Raw genomic sequence first — 26,213 nt, 5'->3', positions numbered from 1 at the left:
AAAGATTGCAGCGCAAAACAAGCCACAAAGCTTCAGTCTTTATTTTTCTGAATTGAAAAACAGAGTGAAGGAGTGTATCAAAAGGTAAACAATGACTGACTGAACGTCTAAGTGACCATCATGACAGACTGACAAGCCGTTACAACTTTCTTTCTTGCACACACACACACACACACACACACACTGACACACTCACGGATAAACGTACTGTAGCAGACAGAGCTGATGGAAAGCGGCGGCGTGGCGACGACGGACTACATGAAGATGAGTCCGGCCTCGCTGTAAACCTTGAAGACTTTCTCGATGGCGTTGGCGTAGGCGGCGGTGCGCAGGTCCAAGCCCAGCTTGTACTTGTTGGCTGTTTGCATAATTTGCTGCCGGGGGGCGGAGTTAAAGAAGGATTTAAAAGTCATGTGACACATGAGGTCAAAGGTCAGGAGGCGAGCGGGTTTACCCTGGCCGAGCGCTCCATGGTGAAGGCCAAGCCCGAGTGGACGATGTCTTTCTCGGAGGCCCCCTGCGGCGCAGCACAGCTGTTACGGCACATGTGACCGGAAGGGGGCGGAGCAACGGCGTCATGTACTCACGGCAATCCGCGCTTGGAACTCTGAGGTGGGAACGACCGGAATGGCGCCGTTGTGTTTTCCAAACTTGCGCTCCAGACTCTCCTGCACCGACACTGCGGAGGGAAAAAAACATCGGCGTTTTCCTCCGTCGTCGCCCCGGGGAAAGTGGGCGGGGCTTACTCACTCAGCAGGTGGTAGTTGGAGTCGCGCTCGTATTTGAACGTCAGGCGTCCGTAGCTGACGTGGTTGAGGTTTTTCAGCCACTCGAAGTAGGAGACGGTCACGCCACCCGCGTTCAGGTACATGTCCTGCGCGTTGAGGGGGCGGAGCAAAGGTTAGCCCGGCGACGTCGCCTAACGGCATGTGCGTGGTGTTTGTAAAGTGGGCGGAGTCAACGTACCGGGATGACCAAGATGTTTCTGTCCAGGAAGATTCGGTCAGCCTCCGGCGTGGTTGGACCGTTAGCGCCCTCCGCGATGATCTGTCCAAAGAAAGATGGCCGACACAAAACACACCGCCGGTTAAAAAGACGTCGCTATCAATCAATCAATCAATCAATCAATCAATCAGTCAGTCCTATATAGAAGCCTTTTCCGCCACTAATAAATGAATACTCTAATTAGTATGAGATAAAAAAAAATGAAATTATGAGATAAAAAGTTTAATTTGAGATAAAAAACTAAAAGTTATGAGATCAAAAGTCAAAATTTATTAAAAATTATATTATGAGATAGTCAAAATTTTGAAATAAAAAGTCATAATTATGAGATAAAATGTCGAAATTATGAGAGTCATTATGATAAAAAGTTGAAATTATGAGATAAAAAGTCAAAATTATGATTAAAAAATCATAATTATGAGATACAAATCTAAATTATGAGATAAGAAAGTCAAAATTTTGAAATAAAAAGTCATAATTATGAGATAAAGTGTCAAAATTATGAGATAGTCATGAGATAAAAAGTCAAAATTATGAGATAAAAATTAATAAATGACATAAAAAGTCCTAATTATGAGATAAAATGTCAAAATTATGAGATAGTCATGAGATAAACAGTCAAATTTATGAGATAAAAATTCATAACTATGAGATTAAAATCGAAATGATGAGATAAGTCATAAACTACAAAGTCAGAATTATGAGATAAAAAGTCAGTTATGAGATACAAAATCGAAATTATGAGATAAAAAGTCAAAATGATGATAGAAAAATTCATAATTATGAGAGAAAAATCAAAATTATGAGATCAAAAGTCAAAATTGATTAAAAATTGAGTCATAATTATGAGATAAAATGTCGAAATTATGAGAGTCATTATGATATAAAGTTGAAATGAGATAAAAAGTCATAACTATAAAATAAAAAGTTGAAATTGAGATAAAAAGTCAAAATGATGATTAAAAAATCCTAATTATGAGATACAAATCTAAATTATGAGATAAGTCAAAATTTTGAAATAAAAAGTCATAATTATGAGATAAAATGTCAAAATTATGACATAAAAAGTCAAAATTATGAGATAAAAAGTAATAAATGAGATAGTCAAAATTATGACATAAAAGTCTAAATTATGAGATAAAAAGTAATAAATTAGATAAAAAGTCATAATTATGAGATAAAATGTCGAAATTATGAGAAAGTCATTATGATAAAAAGTTGAAATGAGATAAAAAGTCATAACTATAAAATAAAAAGTTGAAATTATGAGATAAAGTCAAAATTATGATTAAAAAAATCATAATTATGAGATACAAATGTAATTATGAGATAAGTAAAAATTTTGAAATAAAAAGTCATAATTATGAGATAAAATGTCAAAATTATGAGATAGTCATGAGATAAAAAGTCAAAATTATGAGATAAAAAGTAATAAATGAGATAAAAAGTCATAGTAATGAAATAAAATGTCGAAATTATGAGATAGTCATGAGATAAAAAGTCAAAATTATGAGATAAAAAGTAATAAATTAGATAAAAAGTCATAATTATCAGATAAAATGTCAAAATTATGAAACAATCATTATGATGTAAACAGTCAAATTTATGAGATAAAAATTCATAACTATGAGATTAAAATCGAAATGATGAGATAAGTCATAAACTACAAAATCAGAATTATGAGATAAAAAGTCAATTATGAGATACAAAATCGAAATTAAGAGATACAAAGTCAAAATTATGAGATAAAAAGTCAAAATTATGAGAGAAAAATTCATAATTATGAGATAAAAATATAAAGTATGAGATAAGAAAGTCAAAAGTTGTGAGGCCGCGCATAATCTGTGTGAGTGGGCTCAACTGCCACATGGCGGAACCCCGGAGGGACTAATCAAGCGACCGATCCGAGGTGGAGTGCGGCACCTTGGCCTTGATCTTGTGGGCGTTGCTCTTGGTCAGCTGCTTCTCGCTGGCGGCGGGAACCAGGATGTCACAGTCGGCCTCCAAGATGCTTCCTTCGTACGGCGTGGAGTTGGGGAAGCCCACGATGGTCCCGTTGGCCTGGAGACAAGTGGACTTTGCCATAAACACAGCGTGGGTCTACCACGGGAAGTACAGACCAGTTTGTAGTCCTCCAGCTCTTTGGGATCGAGGCCTTCCGGGTTCCAGATGCTTCCGTCCCACTCTCCGATCCCGATGCACTTTGCTCCAAAGCGATGAAGGTATCTCATGGAGTGGAGGCCCACGTTGCCAAAACCCTGAAGTGAGGGAAGGCATCAACTTGCAGGCTAATGCTAACTGTTGTCATGTAAGCCAGTGTTTTTCAACCTTTTTTGAGCCAAGGCACATTTTTTGCGTTGAAAAAATGCGGAGGCACACCACCAGCTGACATCATTAAAAAACAAAACTCAGTTGACAGTAAAAAGTCATTGTCGCAATTGTTGGATATGACTTTAAACCTTAACCAAGCATGCATCAATATAGCTCTTGTCTCAAAGTAGGTGTACTGTCACCACCTGTCACATCGCACCTTGACTTATTTGGAGTTTATTGCTGTTTTCCTGTGTGTAGTGTTTTAGTTCTTGTCTTGCGCTCCTATTTTAATGGCTTTTCCTCTTTTTTTGGTATTTTCCTGTAGCAGTTTCATGTTTTCCTTTGAGCGATATTTCCCGCATCTACTTTGTTTTAGCAATGAAGAAGATTTTAGTTGTTTTTATCCTTCTTTGTGAGGACATTGTTGATTGTCATGCCATGTTTGGATGTACTTTGTGGACGCCGTCTTTGCTCCACAGTAAGTCTTTGCTGTCGTCCAGCATTCTGTTTTTCTTTACTTTGCAGCCAGTTCAGTTTTAGTTTCCTTCTGCATAGCCTTCCCTAAGCTTTAATTACTTTTCTTAGGGCCACTCACCTTTTGTTTATTTTTGGTTTAAGCATAAGATACCTTTTTACCTGCATGCTGCCTACCGCTGTTTCCGACATCTACAAAACAATTAGCTACCGGCTGCCACCTACTGATATGGAAGAGTATTACACGGTTACTCTGCCGAGCTCTAGACAGCACCGACACTCAACAACAACACATCATTTGCAGACTATAATTACTGGTTTGCAAAAAATATTTTAACCCAAATAGGTGAAATTAGATAATGTCCCACGGCACACCAGACTGTATCTCACGGCACAGTGGTTGAAAAACACTGATGTAAGCTAATAAAACACGGGTGTCCAAACCTTTATCACCAAGGGCCACATAACCAAAAGTCAAAGTATATGGCAGCCATTTTGATATTTTTTTATTTTGTAAAAAAATAAAAGCTGAAACAATGTCCAAACTACTGCCATTTCCAGTTTAATTTAGTAAGAAATCTGTCCAGCTTTAATTTTAATTTTAGACTGTTAATTGTTGCAAATTTGTCACCATCTTCGGGACAGTGTGAGCAAATCAAGTTAATGATCATGAATTTTACACTTGACTTAATGCAGACAACCTTTCACTCATAGTGCGAATAAACTAGCACAAAAAGTCAACACACATGGTCACACGTAACACAACTTGCTCACTGAACTCTGTGGATATTACAAACAAAAATGTCCAAGCACAACACATAATTCAAAATTACACCCGTTTAAGTCCCCTGCAATGCATGATGGGAAAGATGCTGTTAGAGCCATTTACTCTTTCTGTCCGTCATCAATTTGACGTCACTAAAGGGGTTGGCTCAAAGCCAAGTGCCAGTCTACTTAGGGAGGGGCTGGGATCTTGCTCAGGTGTTGCTGAGTGGAGGCGCAACAGTTTTTGATCGTGTCAGGCTATGATTTGTTTGCTCACGTTTATTTTCCATTTTTGTTACAAAGTGAGTATAATTTACATGACTGTCTGTTAATAAATATTTTGGTTAAACACGGAAATCATTCTGGACATCGGTTATTAGCCGGCTGCACACGTCGGAACTAGCTTCATTTATATTCGGCAACCATGTAGCGGTAGAGTATAGGACTTTACCGCTACACTTAGTCAAAAACTGCCTCATCGGAACGAGAGTTGTTTATTGGGAAGCAACAAGCTTCGAGGCTCGTTTTGGAAGAGGAACGCACGGGCCGCTGTCAGCGTTTGTTTGGCGACCGGCGGCGGAGGAAACGGATCGGCGAAGCGGCGGAGACCTTCTGCAATCAAGCTCTGCATCGACAGCTACGAGTCCCACTGGAGAGCTACAGGGTCGCTCATTGCCGGGGACAGCAGCCAGCAGCCAGCAGCAGCAGCAGCAGCAGCAGCAGCAGCAGCAGCAGCAGCAGCAGCAGCAGCAGCAGATCATCCGACCGAGCCAAGCCGCGCGCGTGCGTGCCGTGCGTGGAGGAGGACGCGGAGCAGCGTTGAGCCCGTCCTACACCTGTGTGGTATGTTTTAGCGGCGCGCCGACATAAACAAAAACAAAACGGCCATTGTTAAAATGTGTGCACACAAATATTGAACAATCCAATGCATTGGTGACTATTTGACTTGACTTGCGCGCGGGTTGAAAAACTTTGACTTTTCCAAATGGAGGAGGTGGGAGCACAAATGTGCGCTGACGAACATAAACAGCCACAGGAGGACAATGTGGCTGAACGTGACAATGTTGGGCAAGGGGTTGAAGGGAAAAAACGTGTGGTAAAAATGACACCCAAAGCTCTAGGTCACATAATTGAGTTTGAAAGGGGAAAGAAAATGAAAGTTGCAAAGACTCTCAATGCTGAAAGAGGGGGTCATTGCCGTGTTAAATGACGAAACACGTTCACATGAGCTAAAGAAGGAATTTAGCAGGTTTATGGGTTTTTATCATGAAACCAGAAAAGTGCACAAAACTTTGTTGTCTCTGTTGCCAGATGATGAGTGTACTAAACAATGAGACATGGTACAAAGCAAAAATGTTGAATTTTGATTGTTTTATTGACAGTGTTGACAGGTTGATGTATTCTCAAAACACTGATGATGATGATGAGGTTGAAAATGATGGTTCTGCTGTTGATGGTTTAGAAAATGAAAGTGTACAACCCCACGACAGCATTTCAAATGTTCAATCCAATGTCTTATCAAAGCTCAATAATTCCACAGCCTCAAACAAAAGCAAAAGTTATTCCACTTCTTCTGCTTGCATAATAGCAGAGGCAGATAAGGCAGCACTTATTGCCCATGCTATTGCTTTAAAAGACATTCATGCATTGGAGGCGCAGGCAGCAGCTCTAAAGAGGGAACAAGATGAGCAGGCAGCAGCTCTAAAGAGGGAACAGGAGGAACAAGCAGAGGCCATAAGGAGGAAAAAGGAGCAAATGGAATTGGATGCTCAAATAGCAGCCCACAATGCTAAATTGTCTGTTCTCCATGAAGCCAGTGTTTCTGGCAGGAGCAAAAAGTCTGATGGAATTGAGTCCTATTATAGGCAAGTAACAAAACTGAGAAAAGTGCCTGCACAGCCTGTAGAACAACTTCAGCAGTCTGTTAAAGCTGCTCCTTCAGAGCTTCACACAGCCAAGAATGCCCCAAACAAGGTTCATTCATACCCTCAACCAAACAAACCACTTCGCTCATCAACTTTGGATCCTGTGGAAAACCAATCAAGGCAACATTTACCTCAAGCAGCTCAATCATTTCAAGGCACACAATACCAGGTGAATTCCACACTATATTACAAAGGCAAAATGAAATGATGGCACTCCTGGTTCAAGCACAAACCTCCCAATTACTTCCACACAGACACATTCCGGTTTTTGAAGGTGACCCATTGCAGTTTCAGGCTTTCATAAAAGCATTTGAGCATTATGTGGAGGCAAAAACCAATGATTGTGGTGACTGCTTATATTATCTGGAGCAGTTTACCAAAGGACAGCCGAGAGATTTGGTGCGCAGTTGCCTCCATATGCCTACAGAGAGAGGCTATGCTACAGCAAAACGCCTACTAAGGGAACACTTTGGAAATCCTTTAAAAATAACAGCAGCCTACCTGGACAAAATCATGGTTTGGCCAAACATCAAGTCTGAGGATGTAAAAAATCTCCAAGCTTATGCACTCTAATTGCGAGAATGCTCCAATGCCATGGAAGAGCTGCAATACTTGGATGAGCTCAATATGCCAGCTAGCATGAAAATGCTCATACAAAAGCTTCCTTACAAATTAAGGCACCAGTGGAGAGGAAAAGCAGCTGACAACAAAAGCGACGTGCTTGTTTCATAGACATTGTGAAATTTATTGAACAGCAGGTCCGAATTGCTTCAGATCCTGTCTTTGGCGACATTCAGGACATTCCTCGAAATAAAACAATAACCAAATCCAAGCCTATGCATCAAAGCAAATCACAGTTCAGAAGAAGCAGTTTCGCAACTCAGGTGGCAGTTGCCACTGAACCTAAACAAGAATCACACTTGAAAAAGTTTGTGAACACCTCCAAGATAAACTGTATTCCCTGTCTTTATTGTAAAAGTCGACACGCATTGGAGCACTGTGAGATACTGGGAAAGAAGGCACACAGGGAAAAGCTTAACTTTTTAAAAGAAAAAGGCCTGTGTTTTGGTTGCCTATGCACAGGGCACCTGAGCAAGAGTTGTGACAGGCGCATCACTTGCTCTTACTGCAACAAGACACATCCCGAAGTGCTACATATTGACAGAAGACATCTGGAAAGTGGAGGAAATAGCCATCTGCCAAAGATAGAAGCAAAGAATTGCACTAAATCATCAACTTGTGGCCATACAGGGGCTGGCAACTATGGGATTTTACCTATCCTGCCTGTTCAAGTGAAGTGCTCAAAGGGCAGCAAGATAGTCCAGACATACGCTTTCCTAGATCCAGGAAGCACAGGACCTTCTGTTCTGAACAGCTACTGAACAGGCTAAACACAGAAGGCCGAAGAACAAGAGTCCACTTGCGCACCATGGGGCACAGTAAGGCGGTCCCTAGCAGCGTTGTAAAAGGCCTGAAAATCTCTAATCTTACTGGCAGTAAGTTTTTTGAGCTTCCTGATGTGTTCACTCAAAGGCAGATGCCTGTGGGTACCAACAATCTTATCAGTGAATCAGAGCTAGATAAGTGACCTTACCTCAAAGGCATCAAAATCCCTCGACTAACTGCCAACGTGGACCTGTTAATTGGTACCAACGCCTCCAAGTTATTGGAACCATGGGAGGTGATTAACAGCCACGGAGATGGACCCTATGCTGTCAGAACCCTATTGGGGTGGGTAATTAATGGGCAAATACAAGGCAACAATGGGAGCCCCACAGTTACTGTTAACCACACAATCGTTAACAGGTTGGAGGAATCGCTTATCAACTAGAGCATTGGCGGAACACATTCAGCCCAAACGTCCTATGAGTGGGCTCAAAGCTTCCGCATTGAAAAAGAGGAGCAAGAAAAGCTTTGCAGTGGGAGAAAAAACTTGCTTTGGAAAAAGGAGAGGCAGGAGAGAACATGCTTTGGCCAAAAAGCAGGAAGAGCGAGAGCAAGCACTGGCCAGAGAGAGAGCTCTAGAGCTAGAAAGACAAAGAGCCTTGGAGCAAGCACTTCTCCAGCAACAACACGAGGAGAAGGAAAGGAGAGAAATGGAAAAGGCAAGACTCAAAGTTTGGAAGCAGAAAGAAAAAAAGGATTTGTACTCAAAGAGAAGATGGAGGCAGAGTCTATATCGCTGACCTTTTTTGGAAAAGGTGGATTTGCGAGTATTTACCGTTGCTACAAGAGCGACAAAAGAGGACAAATGAAAATGGATGCTTCAGCACCAAGAGGAAGTTTGATACTTAGAAGAATACTGGTAACCTTTCCTGATAGGAAAGGCCTCGTACGCTCAGTCTGCAAACCAAAATGAGCATAATCGAAAGACCCATAACTAAGATATGCCTTCTATGTGAAAGGTATGGAGTAAAATAACTGCATTATTGCAAAAGGGAACATGAAAGCCAAAGAAAAAGGGTTTTATTTTGGTATTATGGCTCTATTCGTATGTATTTATTTTTAATTCAATTGCTCTGTTCATCACGCCAGTAGCAATTAGGGGCTGGTGTGTTAGAGCCATTTACTCTTTCTGTCCGTCATCAATTTGACGTCACTAAAGGGGTTGGCTCAAAGCCAAGTGCCAGTCTACTTAGGGAGGGGCTGGGATCTTGCTCAGGTGTTGCTGAGTGGAGGCGCAACAGTTTTTGATTGTGTCAGGCTATGATTTGTTTGCTCATGTTTATTTTCCATTTTTGTTACAAAGTGAGTATAATTTACATGACTGTCTGTTAATAAATATTTTGGTTAAACACGGAAATCATTCTGAACATCGATTATTAGCCGGCTGCAAACTTCATTTATATTCGGCAACCATGTAGCGGTAGAGTATAGGACTTTACCGCTACAGATGCAAAACACTCTCTCCACACTTATCCATGTTTGGCGCATTTTAGCTGATTGATATTTCCACAGTGTTCTACCTGGAGGACGAAGGTCTTGTCCTGGAAGCCGGGACACATTCCCAGCTTGCTCATGTATGCCGCCTCGTTGACAAAGTTCTCGATGCCGTGCAAAACTCCTCGTCCGGTGGCCGAGATCCGACCGTGGATCCCTCCTTGGCTGATGGGCTTCCCCGTGACACAGGCGTAAGCGTTGATGTCCTAAAACAGGCAGATATTTAAGTGTTTATTTTTGGTAACCAAGAAAATGCTTGGAACATTTTGTTGCGCGATCTGATAATAATAAGCTGTAAAACAAGTGCAACATTTTTCTGTGAAAATCTAAAGAACAAATACTTTTAGCCAGAAAGTGCTATTTTATTGTCAGCCTTTTGCAGGCCACATTAAGTTAAAGTTAAAGTGCCAATGATTGTCACACACACACCAGGTGTGGCGAAATTATTCTCTGCATTTGACCCATCACCCTTGATCACCCCCTGGGAGGTGAGGGGAGCAGTGAGCAGCAGCGTTGGTCGCGCCCGGGAATCATTTTGGTGATTTAACCCCCGATTCCAACCCTTGATGCTGAATGCCAAGCAGGGAGGTAATGGGTCCCATTTTTATAGTCTTTGGTATGACTCGGCCGGGGTTTGAACTCACAACCTACCGATGTCAGGGCGGACACTCTAACCACTAGGCCACTGAGTAGGTTAAAATTAAAATTACAGAGGGCTACATTTAAATGATTTGGCAAGTTACATTAAAAAGATGTGACTGGCCACTTTAAAAAATGTGGTTGGCCACATTAAAAAATGGTTGTTCACATTAAAAAACGGGGTTGGCCACTTAAAAACGTGATTGGCCACATTAAAAAACGTGGTTGTTCACATTAAAAAACGTGGTTGGCCACGTTAAAAAACGTGGTTGGCCACGTTAAAAAACGTGGCTGGCCACATTAAAAAATGTGGTTGGCCACATTAAAAAATGTGGTTGGCCACATTAAAAAATGTGGTTGGCCACATTATGATGTGGTGGGTCATAATAAAAGGATTTGGTGAGACAATACAATGACGTGGCGGGCCAGATTTGGCCCCCGGGCCTTGAGTTTGACACCGGTGTCCTTCAGAAAGACCGACACAAGCGAGACATATTTTTACGTCCCAAACAAGTGCTGTCCAGGCGTGGACTCACGTTGTGTCCCATGGTGGTGGCGAAGGTGTCTGCGATCCAGGACATCTCCCTCTCTCCAGTGCCCATGTCTGGAGCAGGAACGTCTATCCCGGGTCCTGCAAAAGACAAAACATTCCCAAATATTTAGTCCTCCTCTTCTTGTACGTGTGGTGGGTCTTTTCCTACTGACCGATGAAACCTTTCTTGGCCAGCTCCACAGTGAACCTCCTGGTGATCTTCTCCATCTCGTTGTCCTGGAAACACATCACTGGTGACATAAAGTGCTCACGCCCGGGAGGACGCGGAAGAAGAACCGTGGTCAACGAGGACTTACGGAGTACTTCTTGGGGTCGATCTTGAGTCCTGCCTTGGCTCCACCAAAGGGGACATCTACAACACCGGCCATGACTTTTAAACCCACCATATGCTGCCTTGGGCACCGACGTCGCTCTACTTACCGACCACTGCGCATTTGTACGTCATCAGCGACGCCAACGCTTTGACCTCGTCGAGAGACACGTCCATACTGTATCGAATCCCTGGAAACACACAAACAGTCAAAAAGTGTCACTTCCTGTTTACATGAAAAGGTTGCCAAACCCAAATGTGTGCCCACAAGGCTGGAGGAAACCTGTGTCAAAAATGGAGGGCTGAGCCATGAAACGATATCAATGTATATCGCGATAGACACGTAATCTATATCAATAAAAAATGTGTTCGATAAAAGAAAACGGAAGAAAGCGGTAAAAACGTTTTGGAAGTCAAATAAATATACAGTATATTCCGCAAGGAAAAAAAAATATTCTGAAGTTTTAAAAAATTCTGCCAGTAAAAAAACGATTCGAAGTTAAAATAACACATTTACTGCAAGTAAAAAAATTATTCGGAAGTAAAGAACATTTTCTGCAAGCAAAAAAACAATTGGAAGTAAAAAAAAAAAATTTCTGCAAGTAAAAAAAACGATTGGAAGTAAATTTAAAAAAGAACATTTTCTGCAAGTAAAAAAAAAATTCAGAAGTAAAGAAAATTTCCTGCAAGTAAAAAACAATTTCAAGTGAAAAAAATAATTCTGCAAGGAAAAAAAAACATTTCAGAAGTAAAAAAATAATAATTCTTCAAGTAAAAAATGATTCGGAAGTAAAGAAAATAATTTTCTGCAAGTAAAAAAAAACTGATTGGAAGTAAAAAAAATATATAATTCTGCAAGGAAAAAAACAAACATTTCAGAAGTTAAAAAAAAAAAATTCTGCAAGTAAAAAATTATTCGGAAGTAAAGAAAATTGTCTGTCAGCAAAAAAACAATGGAAGTAAAAAAAACGATTGGAAGTAAAAAAATTTAAAAAACATTTTCTGCAAGTAAAAAAATGATTCAGAAGTAAAGAAGACAATTTTCTGCAAGTAAAAAAAAACAATTGGAAGTAAAAAAAAAATTCTCCAAGTAAAAAAAACAAAACATTTTATGTAAGTAAAAAAAAGGATTCGAAAGTAAAGAAAACAATTTTCTGCAAGTAAAAAAATTATTGGAAGTAAGGAAAAAATTATGCAGGTAAAAAAAACGATTTGGAAGTAAAGAAAACCATCTTCGGCAAGTAAAAAAATGATTGGAAGTAAAAAAAATAATAATTCTGCAAGTAAAAAAAAACCGATTGCAAGTAAAAAAAAAAAGAAAATTTGCCAATTATAAAAACGATTCGCAAGTAAATAATACAAATTCTGCAAGGTATATAATGATTCACAAGTAAAACAAAAAAATGTCCTGCAACTAAAACAATTTCCTTTAACTATAAAAACAATTCGCAAGTATAAAAATAATTTCTGAAAGTTAAAACTTATGGCAGTAATATTCACCCTGCATGAGCAGGACCCGTAATTTGCACCCTACCACAGGTGATGTTGCTTGGTCAATGTAAGGCCGTCAGAGCTACTGTTATTTGCGCATGGTGCCGTCTGCCAAAAATAACAAAGAAGCAGCAAAGGAAAGAAAGGAAGAGAAGGGGAAAATTGAAACTTGAGCATGTTTCCACTCTCTTCTGTCCGCTGTGTTACTCTCCACCCTGCTCCTCCTTTGTTGTATTTGGCTGACGGCACCATGCGCAAATAACTGTAGCTCTGACGCACTTAAGTTGAATTAGCAGCACCGCCTGTCATTGCAGAGTACAAATTGCAGGTGCTCTGAGTGCAGGTGTGTGGATCTTTCAGGTGGAATATTATGAAAATTGTTATGTTTACTTGCAAATGGTTGGGGTGTTTGAGAAGTTTTGCCAGTAATTTCACTCCATAGATATGCAATTACATTTATTACACACTAAGTTTGATTTTAAAAGTAGAAAAAAAAAGTTGTAATAGGGGCCCTAACCCTGCTAAGGGCCTCAATTTGGTCAAGGTGTGCTCAAAACACCTAAAACCTGTGACAAATTATAATCGTCACATCTTTCTCATGCACACACATGCACACACAGGACCAGAATTTCAACATTCCTGATCAGTGAGGAAACTTTACATCACACGCACGCGCACACACACACACACACACACACACACACACACACACACACACACACACACACACACACACACACACACACACACACACACACACACACACACACACACTCTTGTATGTGTTATGTGTTACCTTCTTGAGACCTCCGAAAAATGCCTACCTCTTTAGGACCACCCTTTCTAGATATATAAAGATTTTTATTTACAACATTAATAATATATACATACTATGCAAATATAAAAAAGAAAAACTGAACATTTGTGCAATATTATGATAAAGGTTGGAATTTTACTCAATAACAGTCACAATTGTACAAGAAAAGCTTAACATTTTGGCAATTTTATGAAAAGAGTCGTAATTTTTCTCGACAAAAGTCACAATTTTATAAGAAAAGTGAGAAATTTTGGCAATATTATAATAATCATCAGAATTTTACTTGGCAAAATTATGACAAAAGTCATAATTTTATTTAAAAAATGTCACCATTTTACAAGAACAACAAAAACATTGGCAATATTGTGATAAAAGTCAGAATTTTATATGACAAATGTCACCATTTTGCAGTAAAAAGTAATCATTTTACGAGAAAATATTGCAATATTACAGAAACAATATGAGAAATTGTTCCCAATTTTATAAGAAAAAAGTCGCCACATTGTGAGAAAAATACTTATTTTAGTTCATTTTTCTTTATTTAAATTTTTAATTGGTAATTGGTTTTTAATCTTCATTATTTACTTGAAATTATTACAGTAAGTAATAATATACATATTTATTTATTTTAATTAATTGTTACACACACTTGTTATTTCATATGTTGACCAGAGGGGCAGCACTTTTAAAACCGACACACAGTACATTTGAAAAACCCTTCCTTTTTTGGACCACCCTAATTTCGATAGATTTCACCCCCTGGTATGCAAATGGGACATTCTCTATTAGATGCAATGGTTTTCCGTATTGGGACCATGATTTCGGTCCTAACTTGTTCACCGGTCCTCATATGGAAGGTACTTTTCCCTTGTTGATGTCTTAAGAAGGGTAGAAATACAACAACACACACACACACGTTATAATTTGGAATGGGGACCAAGTTTTTGATCATGAATTGTGGGGACCACCCTTTCTACAGGTTGTGGAGGCATAAAAAAATGAGGTAAAATGGCCACTGCCCAGTTAGCTCATACACATCTTTAAATCTCTGGATTGATGAAGTAATGTGCTGATCATTCTTACTGGGGACCCTGGGGAAAAAGAGTTAATATGGTTCACGGGGACCAAATTTAAATAATTTTGCATAATTCACACAAATTTGTACTTGACTACTGAGGACCATTTAAAAAAAAAAAAAAAAGTTCAAATTAAGTATGACATGATCCTCAGAATACAGCACTACTGCTGTCCTCTTATAGGAAGTGTCACCACTTAAATGTTAAAGCAAATCCTGCATCTGCTGTGACATGACTGAAAACTGCTATTTAGCAGTAATGAAGTTGTCTGCAACTCCAACTACCATATATAGAAGGATATAGAATGGATCTGACTATCATTTAAAAAGGTTTCCCTTTAGGGGACCTGTTTTTTTGTCCCCATACCGTCAGAGGTCCCCTAAAGGTGACTGTGTAAAACAGGGCGATTTCCCCATTAAATAAGCATTGCCAGAACAGACACACACACACACACACACACACACACACACACAAATATGTTATAATTTTAAATGGGGACCAAGTTTTTGATCATCAACTGTGGGGACCACCATTTCTACAGGTTGTGGAGGCATAAAAAATGAGGTAAAATGGCCACTGCCCATTAAGCTCATACACGTCTTTAAATCTCTGGATTGATGAAGTAATGTGCTGATCATTCTTACTGGGGACCCTGGGGAAAAAGAGTTAATATGGTTCTTGGGGACCAAATTTAAATAATTTTGCATAATTCACACAAATTTGTACTTGACTACTGAGGACCATTTAAAAAAAAAAGAAGTTCAAATTAAGTATGACATGATCCTCAGAATACAGCACTACTGCTGTCCTCTTATAGGAAGTTTCACCACTTAAATGTTAAATCAAATCCTGCATCTTCTGTGACATGACTGAAAACTGCTATTTAGCAGTAATGAAGTTGTCTGCAACTCCAACTACCATATATAGAAGGATACAGAATGGATCTGACTATCATTTAAAAAGGTTTCCCTTTAGGGGACCTGTTTTTTGTCCCCATACCGTCAGAGGTCCCCTAAAGGTAACTGTGTAAACAGAGCGATTTCCCCATTAAGTAAGCATTGCCAGAACACACACACACACACACACACACAAATATGTTATAATTTTAAATGGGGACCAAGTTTTTGATCATCAATTGTGGGGACCACCCTTTCTACAGGTTGTGGAGGCATAAAAAAATGAGGTAAAATGGCCACTGCCCATTAAGCTCATACACGTCTTTAAATCTCTGGATTGATGAAGTAATGTGCTGATCATTCTTACTAGGGACCTTGGGGAAAAATAGTTAATATGGTTCATGGGGACCAAATTTAAATAATTTTGCATAATTCACACAAATTTGTACGTGACTACTGAGGACCATTTAAAAAAAAAAGTTCAAATTAGATGTTAAACATGTTTACTATTCAGTAAACATGTTTTATGGGCCAAAGCTTAAAAATCACTTAGGCGTCTTCAGAATGGATCTGACTATCATTTATAAAGGTTTCCCTTTAGGGCAGTGGTCCCCAACCTTTTTGTAGCTGCGGACCGGTCAACGCTTGAAAATTTGTCACAAAATTTGTCATAAAGTAATGCAATCATGTGTGCTTACGGACTGTATCCCTGCAGACTGTATTGATCTATATTGATATATTATGTATATATTGTGTTTTTTATGTTGATTTAATTTTTTTTTTTTTTTTAATTTTTAAATTTCTTTTGCGGACCGGTACCGGGCCACGGACCGGTACCGGGCCGCGGCCCGGTGGTTGGGGACCACTGCTTTAGGGGACCTGTTTTTTTGTCCCCATACCGTCAGAGGTCCCCTAAAGGTGACTGTGTAAACAGACAGATGTCCCCATTAAGTAAGCATTGCCAGAACACACACACACACACACACACACACACACACACACACACACACACACACACACACAATGGCAAGATCCATCCGAGTGGACAGTACCACGAGTGTCCCCCCACCCGCCTTAAGCCCCATGCTGACCTCCCTTGCAGGGCGTCCTGTGCTGGCTGTGCTGAGCCCGGTAGCCCTCCACCACCTCCCACTCTCCGCTGTCTCTCTTGATGGGGAAGTTGACGCTCAGGACGTGGTTGCACGGCTTGATGATCCGCAGGATCCCGCGGACTCGCTTCCGCTTGTTCTCGACACTTTCCCGGGTCTTCAGGTCGTCCACCAGCTTGTTCTCCACGATGGCGGCGCCGCGGTCGAAGAAGCCCTCCACCATGGTGAAGAAGTTGGGGTCGTCGTCCCGGTCCACGGCCGAGGAGTAGTCGCGGCACCGCAGCCGAGACGCGGACGCCGGGAGAACCGACTCAGCGGCGCCCAGCCAGCCGCTCGTCCCCCGGGCAAGCAGCCCTACGAAGTTCCGGTACATTTTGGTTCTTTTTAAAGCTAGAAAAGTTCCAACAAGACGACGGGACGGAGCTAGAAAGTCAACACGGAAATGGAAGCAAAGAACTCCTCCTCTTTTTCTTCCGTTTCTTCTTCCCGCTCCTCCTTTTCTTCTTCTTCTTCCTCCTTTGTGACCAACTTCACCTTCATCGAGTCAACATCCGACACCTGGCTAATGTTAGCTTAGCATTAGCTTCCAACGCTAACTTGGTTACACACCTGTGTGCATCTTGTGGCTAACTTCAGCATCAAACTCTGCGTCGTTACGTCATTCTGTGCGTCGTAACTTTGAACTTAAAACTCTGAATTCTGAGAGTATGGTAACGTTGGCGTTCTCAGTAGACTAGCTTTAATCGTAGCACCGAATTATGTACTCGAAGCTGCAGACTTCGGCGCTACAGTTAGCTTAGCTTATCCTAGCTTGACTGTAGCCCTGTTGCTAGGCAACAGCACTTAAATGACAGCAGCAAGCAACAAATTAAATTTTTCCAAGATCAGTACATTTTTCAATACATTGTCATGCTAAGTCAACGACATAACCATTAGGGATGTGAATCTTACACCAACTTACAATTCAATTCGATCCTATTATTCGGACGATTCGATTCAGAATCTATTCTCAATTCAGAACGATTTTCACAATATATTATTTGTCATATAGATGGGAATAAAGAATTGGTAATAATAAATAATAATGGTTTCGTTCTCAGTAGCTTAGCTGTCGCACGGAAGTCTGTAGCTGTGAGTAGCATTTTTGTTGAAAATGTCTTTTCACATTTACGATAAATTGTAAAGTGTAACACGACTTAAATGACAGTAACGAACAACAAAAGTTTTTTGTTTCATAGATAAGTACATTTTTTATAACACTGTCATGCTAAGTCAACTACGTAACTATTAAAGATTGAATTTACGATTCAATTTGTTCCAATCTATTCTCAATTCAAAACAATTTTCACAATATATTATTGGGAATATAAATGATAATAGAACATTTTGAAAATATGGTAACATTAGCGTTCTCAGTAAGAGAGCCGTAGCACTGAAGTCTATAGCTTTGAGTAGCATTCATGTTGAAAATGTCACGAGTATAACATGACTCGAGTGACAGCAACGAACAACAAATTGTTTTTTTCAAAGATAAGTACATTTTTCAATACATTGTCATGCTAAGTCAACTACGAAATCACTACGGATGTGAATCTTACACCAACTCACGATTCAAATTCGATTCCTATTTTTGGGGTGATGATTCGATTCAGAGTCTATTGTCAATTCAAAACAATTTTCCCAATATTTTGTTCGGCCTTTAAAAGGTAAAAGAATTATGAGAGTATGATAACGTTGACGTTCTCAGTAGCTTATCTGTAACACTGAAGTCGGTAGCTTTGAGTAGCATTTTTGTTGAAAACGTCATTTCACATTTACGATAAATGTTGTCAAGTGTAACACGACTTAAATGACAGTAACGAACAACAAAAGTTGTTTTTTTCATAGATAAGTAAAACATTTTAATACACTGTCATGCTAAGTCAACTATGTAACTATTAAAGATGTGAATCTTAAAACATCTCACGATTCAATTTGTTTCCAATTCCTGGTGGACGATTTGATTCAGAATCTATTCTCAATACAAAACAATTTTCACAATATATTATTGGGCATTTAAATGATGATAACATTTTTTTGAAAATATGGTAATATTAGCGGTCCCAGTAACTATAGCTGTACCACTGAAGTTTGTAGCTTTGAGTAGTATTCACGTTGAAAACGTCACTTCATATTTACGATGAATGTTGTCAAGTATAACACGACTCAAATGACAGCAACAAACAACAAATTGAGGTTTGTTTTCGAAGTTAAGTAAATTTTTCAAAATGTTGTCATGCTAAGTCAGTTACGTAACCGTTAGGGATGTGAATCTTCCACAAACTATTGATTCGATTCAGAGTCTATTCTCAATTCAAAACAATTTTCCCAATATTTTGTTTGGCATAAAAGAATTAAATTAAAAGAATTCAGAGGGTATGATAACGTTAGCGTTCACAGTGGCTTACTGTAGCACTGAAGTCGGTAGCTTGAGTAGCATTTTTGTTGAAAACGCCATTTCATATTTACGATGAATGCTGTGAAGTGTAACACGACTTAAATGACAGCAACAAACAACAAATGGAGTTTTTTCCACGATAAGTACATTTTTCAATACATTGTCATGCTAAGTCAACTACGTAACCATTAGGAATGTGAATCTTACACCAACTCATGATTCAATTTGATTCCTATTTTTGGGGTGACGATTCGATTCAGAGTCTATTCTCAATTCAAAACAATTTTCCCAATATTTTGTTCGGCATATAAAAGGCTAAAGAATTCAGAGAATATGATAACGTTAGCGTTCTCAGTAGCTTAGCTGTAGGACTGAAGTCGGTAGCTTTGAGTAGCATTTTGGTTGAAAACGTAATTTCATATTTACGATGAATGTTGTCAAGTATACCGGTAACACAATTAGGGATGTGAATCTTACACCAATTCACGATTCAATTGGATCTCAATTCTTGGGGTGACGATTCGATTCAGAATTATTTTCAATTCAAAAGGATTTTTACAATATATTATTTGGCATACAGACGGTAATAAAAAAAACATTTTCAAAACAAGTTACAAAAGCTCCGCTTGGCTGCTAGCATATGCGCTAGTGATGCGCAGGCTACTTAGAAAATGTAGTAAGCTAAGCTACAAGTTACTCTCGATTAAATGTAGCTAAGCTACAGGGGAAGATATCCCCGGAGAATTGTAGCAAGCTACACTACAACCTTTACGGCAAAACTAGCTTGCTACATCAAAGCTACATTTAACAGCATTTCTATTTATGGGCCCACATGTACAATATCTATGTTAATGTAACTGAGAGTCTACAAATATTACTATTAGTTATCTGTCATTTAGCTGGGGACACCCTACAACTACCTGTATGTATTTATTTTGTTTGCCTTTTCTTTGGCCCACCCCTGTATTGTTATTGCCTCTTTTTATAGTAAAAAAAACAGCATTTATCTATATCAGTGGTTCTTAACCTGGGTTCGATCGAACCCTAGGGGTTCGGTGAGTCGGCCTCAGGGGTTTGGCAGAGCCTCCGCCGCGGAGGTCGAGACACACCCGATTCATCATGTAAATAAAAACTTCTCCCTCCCTATCGGCTTATTATGGATACGGCAACAGCAGAAGTCACACTGATTTGCAGGTGTGTAATTTGTTGTGAGTTCATGCACTGTGTTGGTTTTGTTCTTCGAACAATGTGATGTTCATGCATGGTTCATGTTGTGCACTGGTAAAAAAACATATAACTTTGTCTTGAATTTGAAAAAAAATATTTTTCACTAAAGAAGGGTTCAGGGAATGCACATATGAAACTGGTGGGATTCGGTACCTCCAACAAGGTTAAGAACCACTGATCTATATCTTGACAAAAAAAAACATGACTTGTGTCTTGTTTGGGAACAGTTGCTAATGGTTATGTGCAGTAAAAACTCAACTCACCTTAATGTGTGTTCCTAAATTTGTGTTCCACATCTTTGATAAAGAGATCAGTTAGGATTTTGGTTTACAGAGTAAAAACTAAGGTTTTAGGCATTGTTTTCTCTAAATATGGCTAAGGACATGCATTATTGTGTGTTTCCTGCACGTCGCCTTCATCACTAAAGGAGAAATATAATCTGTGGGAGAGAATCCCTCTGACATTTTCAAGTATGTTTGTTTATTTTTGACCCCGACTTAAACAAGTTGAAAAACTTGTTCGGGTGTTACCATTTAGTGGTCAATTGTACGGAATATGTACTTCACTGTGCAACCTACTAATAAAAGTCTCAATCAATCAATCAATGAGCAGTCAGCTTGAAGCGTCCCTCTGTCTCCGGCTCCCTCGTCGTCATGTGACTTGAATTTCGTGTCTGTTATGATTTTTCTTACTAGTTTCGATGACCAGCCTTATCTTGGCTCTGATTGGCCAGTCAGTCATGTTTCATACCCAACGATCATGGATGTTCTCCGTATATATGGATGTTCTCGTTCATCCAGGCTGTTGTATTTTCTCCGTATTTATTTTTTGGCCTGGATTCGCAGTCCATTTTCTCTCTTTATAGATTGTAGCTTTGTCTAAAAGTAGTTGAGCTACCGGAAAAGCTACGTGTTAAAGAAGTAGCTAAGCTACCGGAAAATGTAGGTAAGCTACGTAGCTTAGCTACATGTAGCTTGTTACTGCCCATCACTGCGTGTAAGCAAAGATGACCTCCAAAACGTCTTTTTAAAAATTGATTCTTAAGCACTGTGAATCGATAGGGATTGTAAATTTAAAAAAAATTGCGATTTAAATGTGTATTGATTTTTCCAACACCCCTATAACCATGTCTTTCATTGATTGTTAAAAACCCTTGTTAGAAGTAGTCACAGCCTTTAGTTATATCATTTATGAGTCATTTCTGGATTGAATTTAAACTGTACAAGTGTGGCTGTGTGTTGTTCCTGTGGATGCCAATAAACTTCCACAACTTTCTCCTTTCAGCATGTGCGAGCGGCCAAAGATCCACGTCTTCCTGGGGGCCCCTCCCTCCACGCCTGGCCCCGCCTCAGTGTCTGACTGCGGCATGGAGAGGGGCGGGGGACCATCCGGCCGCTGGCGACACCTGGAGCTCACCTGGCGGGAAGGGCGGCTCCTCCCTGCAGGTGAGGCGCTCTGAGACACTTCACGTTATATTCCCGGTAGGGTTGTGCGATACCAACGAAACACAATATAAATATCGCTGACGATAGCGCTTTTAATCATTGTCATATTGTGATAATGCATTTTGATGACATTATTGTATGGGTGCACAAAAAAAATGTGTCCGTCTTCATTCAGATTCTAAATCTATTAATCATGTTTTTAAAATGATTAAAAACATTTTTACTTTTGTAAAAATACTTTTTTTGTTGTTTTTAATTTCAGATTTCATAATTTAAATTAAAAAAAATGTTTATGTATTTTTTTCTTTTTATAAGAATACATTTAAAAAAAAGACGTTTTTAGGCCATCTCAATGCAACCAGAAGGACTTTTTCTAACCTGTAACCTGTTTTGAAAAAAAAAAAAAATTATATCAAATAATACATTGTGAGAATCGGAATCGGAATCGAATCGAATCATTCGGTGTCCAGAGATTCACATCCCAATGTTCTAGCTGTGTTGCGCAAATTTGACACGCAATGTAACATTCTCGCTACCGTGCTCGCAGCTAATGTCCTCTCAACAGTGCCAGTCACTAATCCTTGCCTCCATGGCGGCAAATAAACTGTTTCTTTCAATTACTGTTATCACTGGAGGACTACACGCCATAGGAGGATACGAGAGTCCATGCTAATTGCCAAGGTGGAGTTCTTGAATGTAATAAACCGGGGTGGTAGGACGATACAAATGTCGAGCGTAATGATACCAAGTATAGTATCAGTGTTTGGTCAATACTACAGTGATTACTTTGCAATTTTTTGTTATCAAAAACATCTTTCTTTTTTGCCATTATTGTTTACAAACTTAGAGAGTAGGTGCCTGGACACAGGAGTACTTTAAGTGCAAAAACAAAGGATTTAAAACAATTGTAGTTTTGAATATACTATTTACTAGGGCTGCGAATCTTTGGGTTGTCCCACGATTCGATTCAATATCGATTCGTGGGGTCACGATTCGATTATAAATCGATTTTTTTCGATTAAACGCGATTCTCGATTCAAAAACGATATTTTCCCGATTCAAAAGGATTCTCTATTCATTCAATACATAGGATTTCAGCAGGATCTACCCCAGTCTGCTGACATGCAAGCAGAGTAGTAGATTTTTCTAAAAAGCTTTTATAATTGTAAAGGACAATGTTTTATCAACTGATTGCAATAATGTAAATGTGTTTCAACTATTAAATGAACCAAAAATCTGACTTATTTTATCTTTGTAAAAATATTGGACACAGTGTGTTGTCAAGCTTATGAGATGCGATGCAAGTGTAAGCCACTGTGACACTATTGTTCATTTATTTTTATTTTTATAAATGTCTAATGATAATGTCAATGAGGGATTTTTAATCACTGCTATGTTGAAATTGTAACTAACATTGACACTGTTGTTGATAATATTCATTTTTGTTTCACTACTTTTGGTTTGTTCTGTGTCGTGTTTGTGTCTCCTCTCAATTGCTCTGTTTATTGCAGTTCTGAGTGTTGCTGGTTTTGGTTTTGGAATTGGATTGCATTGTTATGGTATTGCTGTGTATTGTTTTGTTGGATTGATTAATAAAAAAATAAAATAAATAAATAAATACTTTTTTTTTTTTAAATCGATTTTTGAAAAATGAGAATCGATACTGAATCGCACAACGTGAGAATCGCGATTTGAATTTGAATCGATTTTTTCCCACACCCCTACTATTTACTTTATTTACTCCAAATATTGTGTGTAGTAAACAGTAAATAATTGGAATATTTAATTGATATTGTTAAACCGTCATCCTGTGTTTTCATAATTGTGATAAAGAATATAACCAGTTAATGACCTTGAAAATTTTAGTATCAATATCGGTATGACCGATACTGTCCCCGTAAGTGCTTGGTATCAGATCGATACCCACATTTGTCGTATGGCTCAAAACTAATGTCAAGTATCCAAACAACAGAAGAATAAGTGTTTAGTGCTGTTATTTTCTAACTGTGGTACATGTAGTAGCCCTGTGATGAGGTGGCGACTTTTCCAGGGTGTACCCCGCCTTCCGCCCGATTGCAGCTGAGATAGGCTCCAGCACCCCCCGCGACCCCGAAAGGGACAAGCGGTAGAAAATGGATGGGTACATGTAGTACACGGGCTCCATCTAGTGGTACAACAAAGAATCACTCGATTAAAATACCCTGTTTTATTTTCCCAAACACAGTGTTACTGTTCAAACTATGTGTAACGTTACAGTGGCCAAAAATATTAAATATACAGGTTAAATAAAACCTCTGCCTGGTTTTTAATGAGTCTTTAGGCCTACTACGCTGCTGTATTTTAATGTTGGTCATTATGGTGGTATAGTGTTGCCTGAGGTGGTACTTGGTGAAAAACATTTCAAAACCTCTGGTGTATGTTTGTGTAGTTAGAAACACGTTACAACATAAAGTAACCAGCAAGAGTGGACAACAAACGGATTTAGATCCGAATCACGATGTTTATTCATCGCGATTCTAAATAGATTCAAGATTCTCAAAAATTGAATTTTTTATTTTTTTTAACCTATTTTATGGATATGTAGTTAATCATATAACTGGCAGCCAATATATGTAGTTAATCATATAACTGGGAGCCAATGCTGTTAAAAAAGTATTGATTTTGAATCGAGAATCGCTTCTGAATCGAATCGTTAAACCCAAGAATTAAATCGAATCGTGTGATGCCCAAAGATTCCCAGCCCTAATAACCAGATATTATCGGTAAATTAACAAGTACATTAGTAATAGTTTTGTGTAAATAATACAACCAGGACTCATTTGTTCATCCTCAGATGCAGAAGGAGCGCATCATCTCCCACCAGACCAGAACGAGGATAAAACCGCAGATGAGGGTGGTTTAGCCTCAAGAACCAAATGGACCAGAGAGACCTTCAAAGAACATCGCTCGCACGCCGGCGAGGAAGAGCGTCCTGCGGTTTCAGTTCACGAGTATCTGGACTCATGTTTTCCTGCCGCGCAACAAGAAGAAACTCGAGAACATTCACGCCACAATCTGTCTGTTGGCAGCCAGTTTCTCGCAACCTGGACTCTGAGTCAAGCGTTGATTCTTAGGGATTCCCAATCAGCCAGCAGCCCCCACCAGAGCCCTCAAAAACCCACCCAAACATCGCCGTCCGACTCCTCCAACACGCCGGAGCTCTTCAGTCCATTAACTCGCTCTCCCGGGAGTTCCGGTGAGCTCTTCAGTCCGGAGCGGCGGGCGGAGCAAGGGGGCGTGGTCTTGGAGACAACCTCACATGGAGTGTTGTGCTCCCAGGAGGACAACAGTCCGCCCTCCAGTCCCGAACTCAAAAGAACTCGCCTCGCTGAGGACGACAGGATCGAGGCGTCGGACGGAATCGGCACGGCCGGGGATCGTGGTTCCACCACACTTCTCGCCCAGTGTGCTCGAGCGGCGGATCGGTACCAGGTCCTGGTCGCCGTCGTACATCCGTGTCAGCTGAAAGAGGTGAAGGTGAGTTGTGGACTTCAACAAAGGAGAAGAAAAGGAAGTCATTCTCTGTTTTCCTGTCTTTTCATCGTAATGATACTTCTTACGGCAGGGGTGTCCAAAGTGTGGCCCGCAGCTCATTTTTTAACGTTTAACTTTTTTTTTTTACATTTAAAAAATACTATTCAAAACATAAGAATTGGATGTTTGCAATATTGACACTAATAACTAGGGGTGCCAACCGAATCGCAATTTTTTTTTCATCCCAATTCTAAATCGCAACATAATTTTCAAAAATCAATAAAAAAATAAAATTATATATATATATATATATATATATATATATATATATATATATATATATATATATATTTTTTATTTTTTTATTTTATTTATTTATTTATTTTATTTTTATTTTTATTTATTTTTTTAAATTTATTTTATTTATTTTTTTATTTTTATTTTTATTTTTTTGAAACAGCCAAAAAAAAGAATAAAATATATATATATATATATATATATATATATATATATATATATATATATATATATATATATATATATATATATATATATATATATATATATATATAATTTTTTATTTTTTTTTGTTTATTTTAAAAACATTTTTGTGTATATATATGTATGTATATATATATATATATATATATATATATATATATATATATATACATACATATATATACACATATACTGTATATGTATATATTATTTATTTAATGTATATACATTATTTACAAATATATATGTGTATATATATATATATATATATATATATTCATGTATATATGTATATGTATATATATGTATGTATTTTTTTATACAAATCCAATTTTAAACATACATTTTTATGCCATCTCCATGCATCCAGGAGGAGCTTTTCTAACCTGTAAGCTGTTTTGAAAAATATTAATATTTATTATTATACCAAATAATACGTTACGAGAATCCTGTTGAACATCCCTAAAGCTGCCATGCATGCAGTTTTTTTTAAACTTTAAAAACAGTCATTGCTCCAAAAAAATCATTAAAAATCGGCGGATAGATCGGAAGTTGATTTGTAAATTTAAGCGTTAAAACTAAATATAATATATATTGATTTATGACTTAACACTTTCATGAGTGGTGGTCTTTTGGATCCTCGAGAACTTTTGTGTGATTTATTTTCAACTGTCATTGTTCAAAAAATGATAATGTATCAAAATCAATATAATGAATTATTTATGCAGTTAAGGCTCCAATAATTTCACATCAAATATTCCATTTTGAAAAATGTTT

General features: G+C 38.6%; 2 protein-coding genes across 3 annotated transcripts in view; one reads left to right on the top strand and one right to left on the bottom strand.

Annotated features, from left to right (window-relative positions):
- Positions 1 to 26: 26 nt before the first annotated feature.
- On the bottom strand, positions 27 to 17,103 carry LOC133657724 (glutamate dehydrogenase, mitochondrial-like). The gene is made up of 13 exons (XM_062059370.1): positions 16,296 to 17,103; positions 11,035 to 11,115; positions 10,911 to 10,966; positions 10,767 to 10,830; positions 10,598 to 10,692; positions 9,449 to 9,628; positions 3,126 to 3,263; positions 2,929 to 3,066; positions 967 to 1,047; positions 751 to 874; positions 588 to 679; positions 455 to 517; positions 27 to 374 (listed from the first exon to the last, which is right to left on the bottom strand). Exons 1-13 carry the CDS (start codon positions 16,684 to 16,686, stop codon positions 255 to 257), a joined length of 1,623 nt encoding a protein of 540 aa, XP_061915354.1. The 5' UTR covers positions 16,687 to 17,103; the 3' UTR covers positions 27 to 254.
- Positions 16,007 to 26,213, top strand: part of shld2 (shieldin complex subunit 2) — a 25,993-nt gene continuing 15,786 nt past the window's right edge. Inside the window, exons 1-3 of one of the 2 annotated variants that reach the window (XM_062059368.1) lie at positions 16,007 to 18,548; positions 21,262 to 21,422; positions 24,256 to 24,938. In XM_062059368.1, coding sequence (XP_061915352.1) covers positions 18,493 to 18,548; positions 21,262 to 21,422; positions 24,256 to 24,938 — 900 coding nt within the window. In that variant the 5' untranslated portion in view covers positions 16,007 to 18,492. The remainder of the gene's footprint in view (positions 18,549 to 21,261; positions 21,423 to 24,255; positions 24,939 to 26,213) is intronic. The other variant, XM_062059367.1, reaches the window with a different exon arrangement.

This window comes from Entelurus aequoreus, linkage group LG09 (assembly GCF_033978785.1).
Source record: "Entelurus aequoreus isolate RoL-2023_Sb linkage group LG09, RoL_Eaeq_v1.1, whole genome shotgun sequence".
NCBI classification, from domain to species: Eukaryota; Metazoa; Chordata; class Actinopteri; order Syngnathiformes; family Syngnathidae; genus Entelurus; species Entelurus aequoreus.
This window is presented reverse-complemented; position numbering and strand designations above follow the sequence as displayed.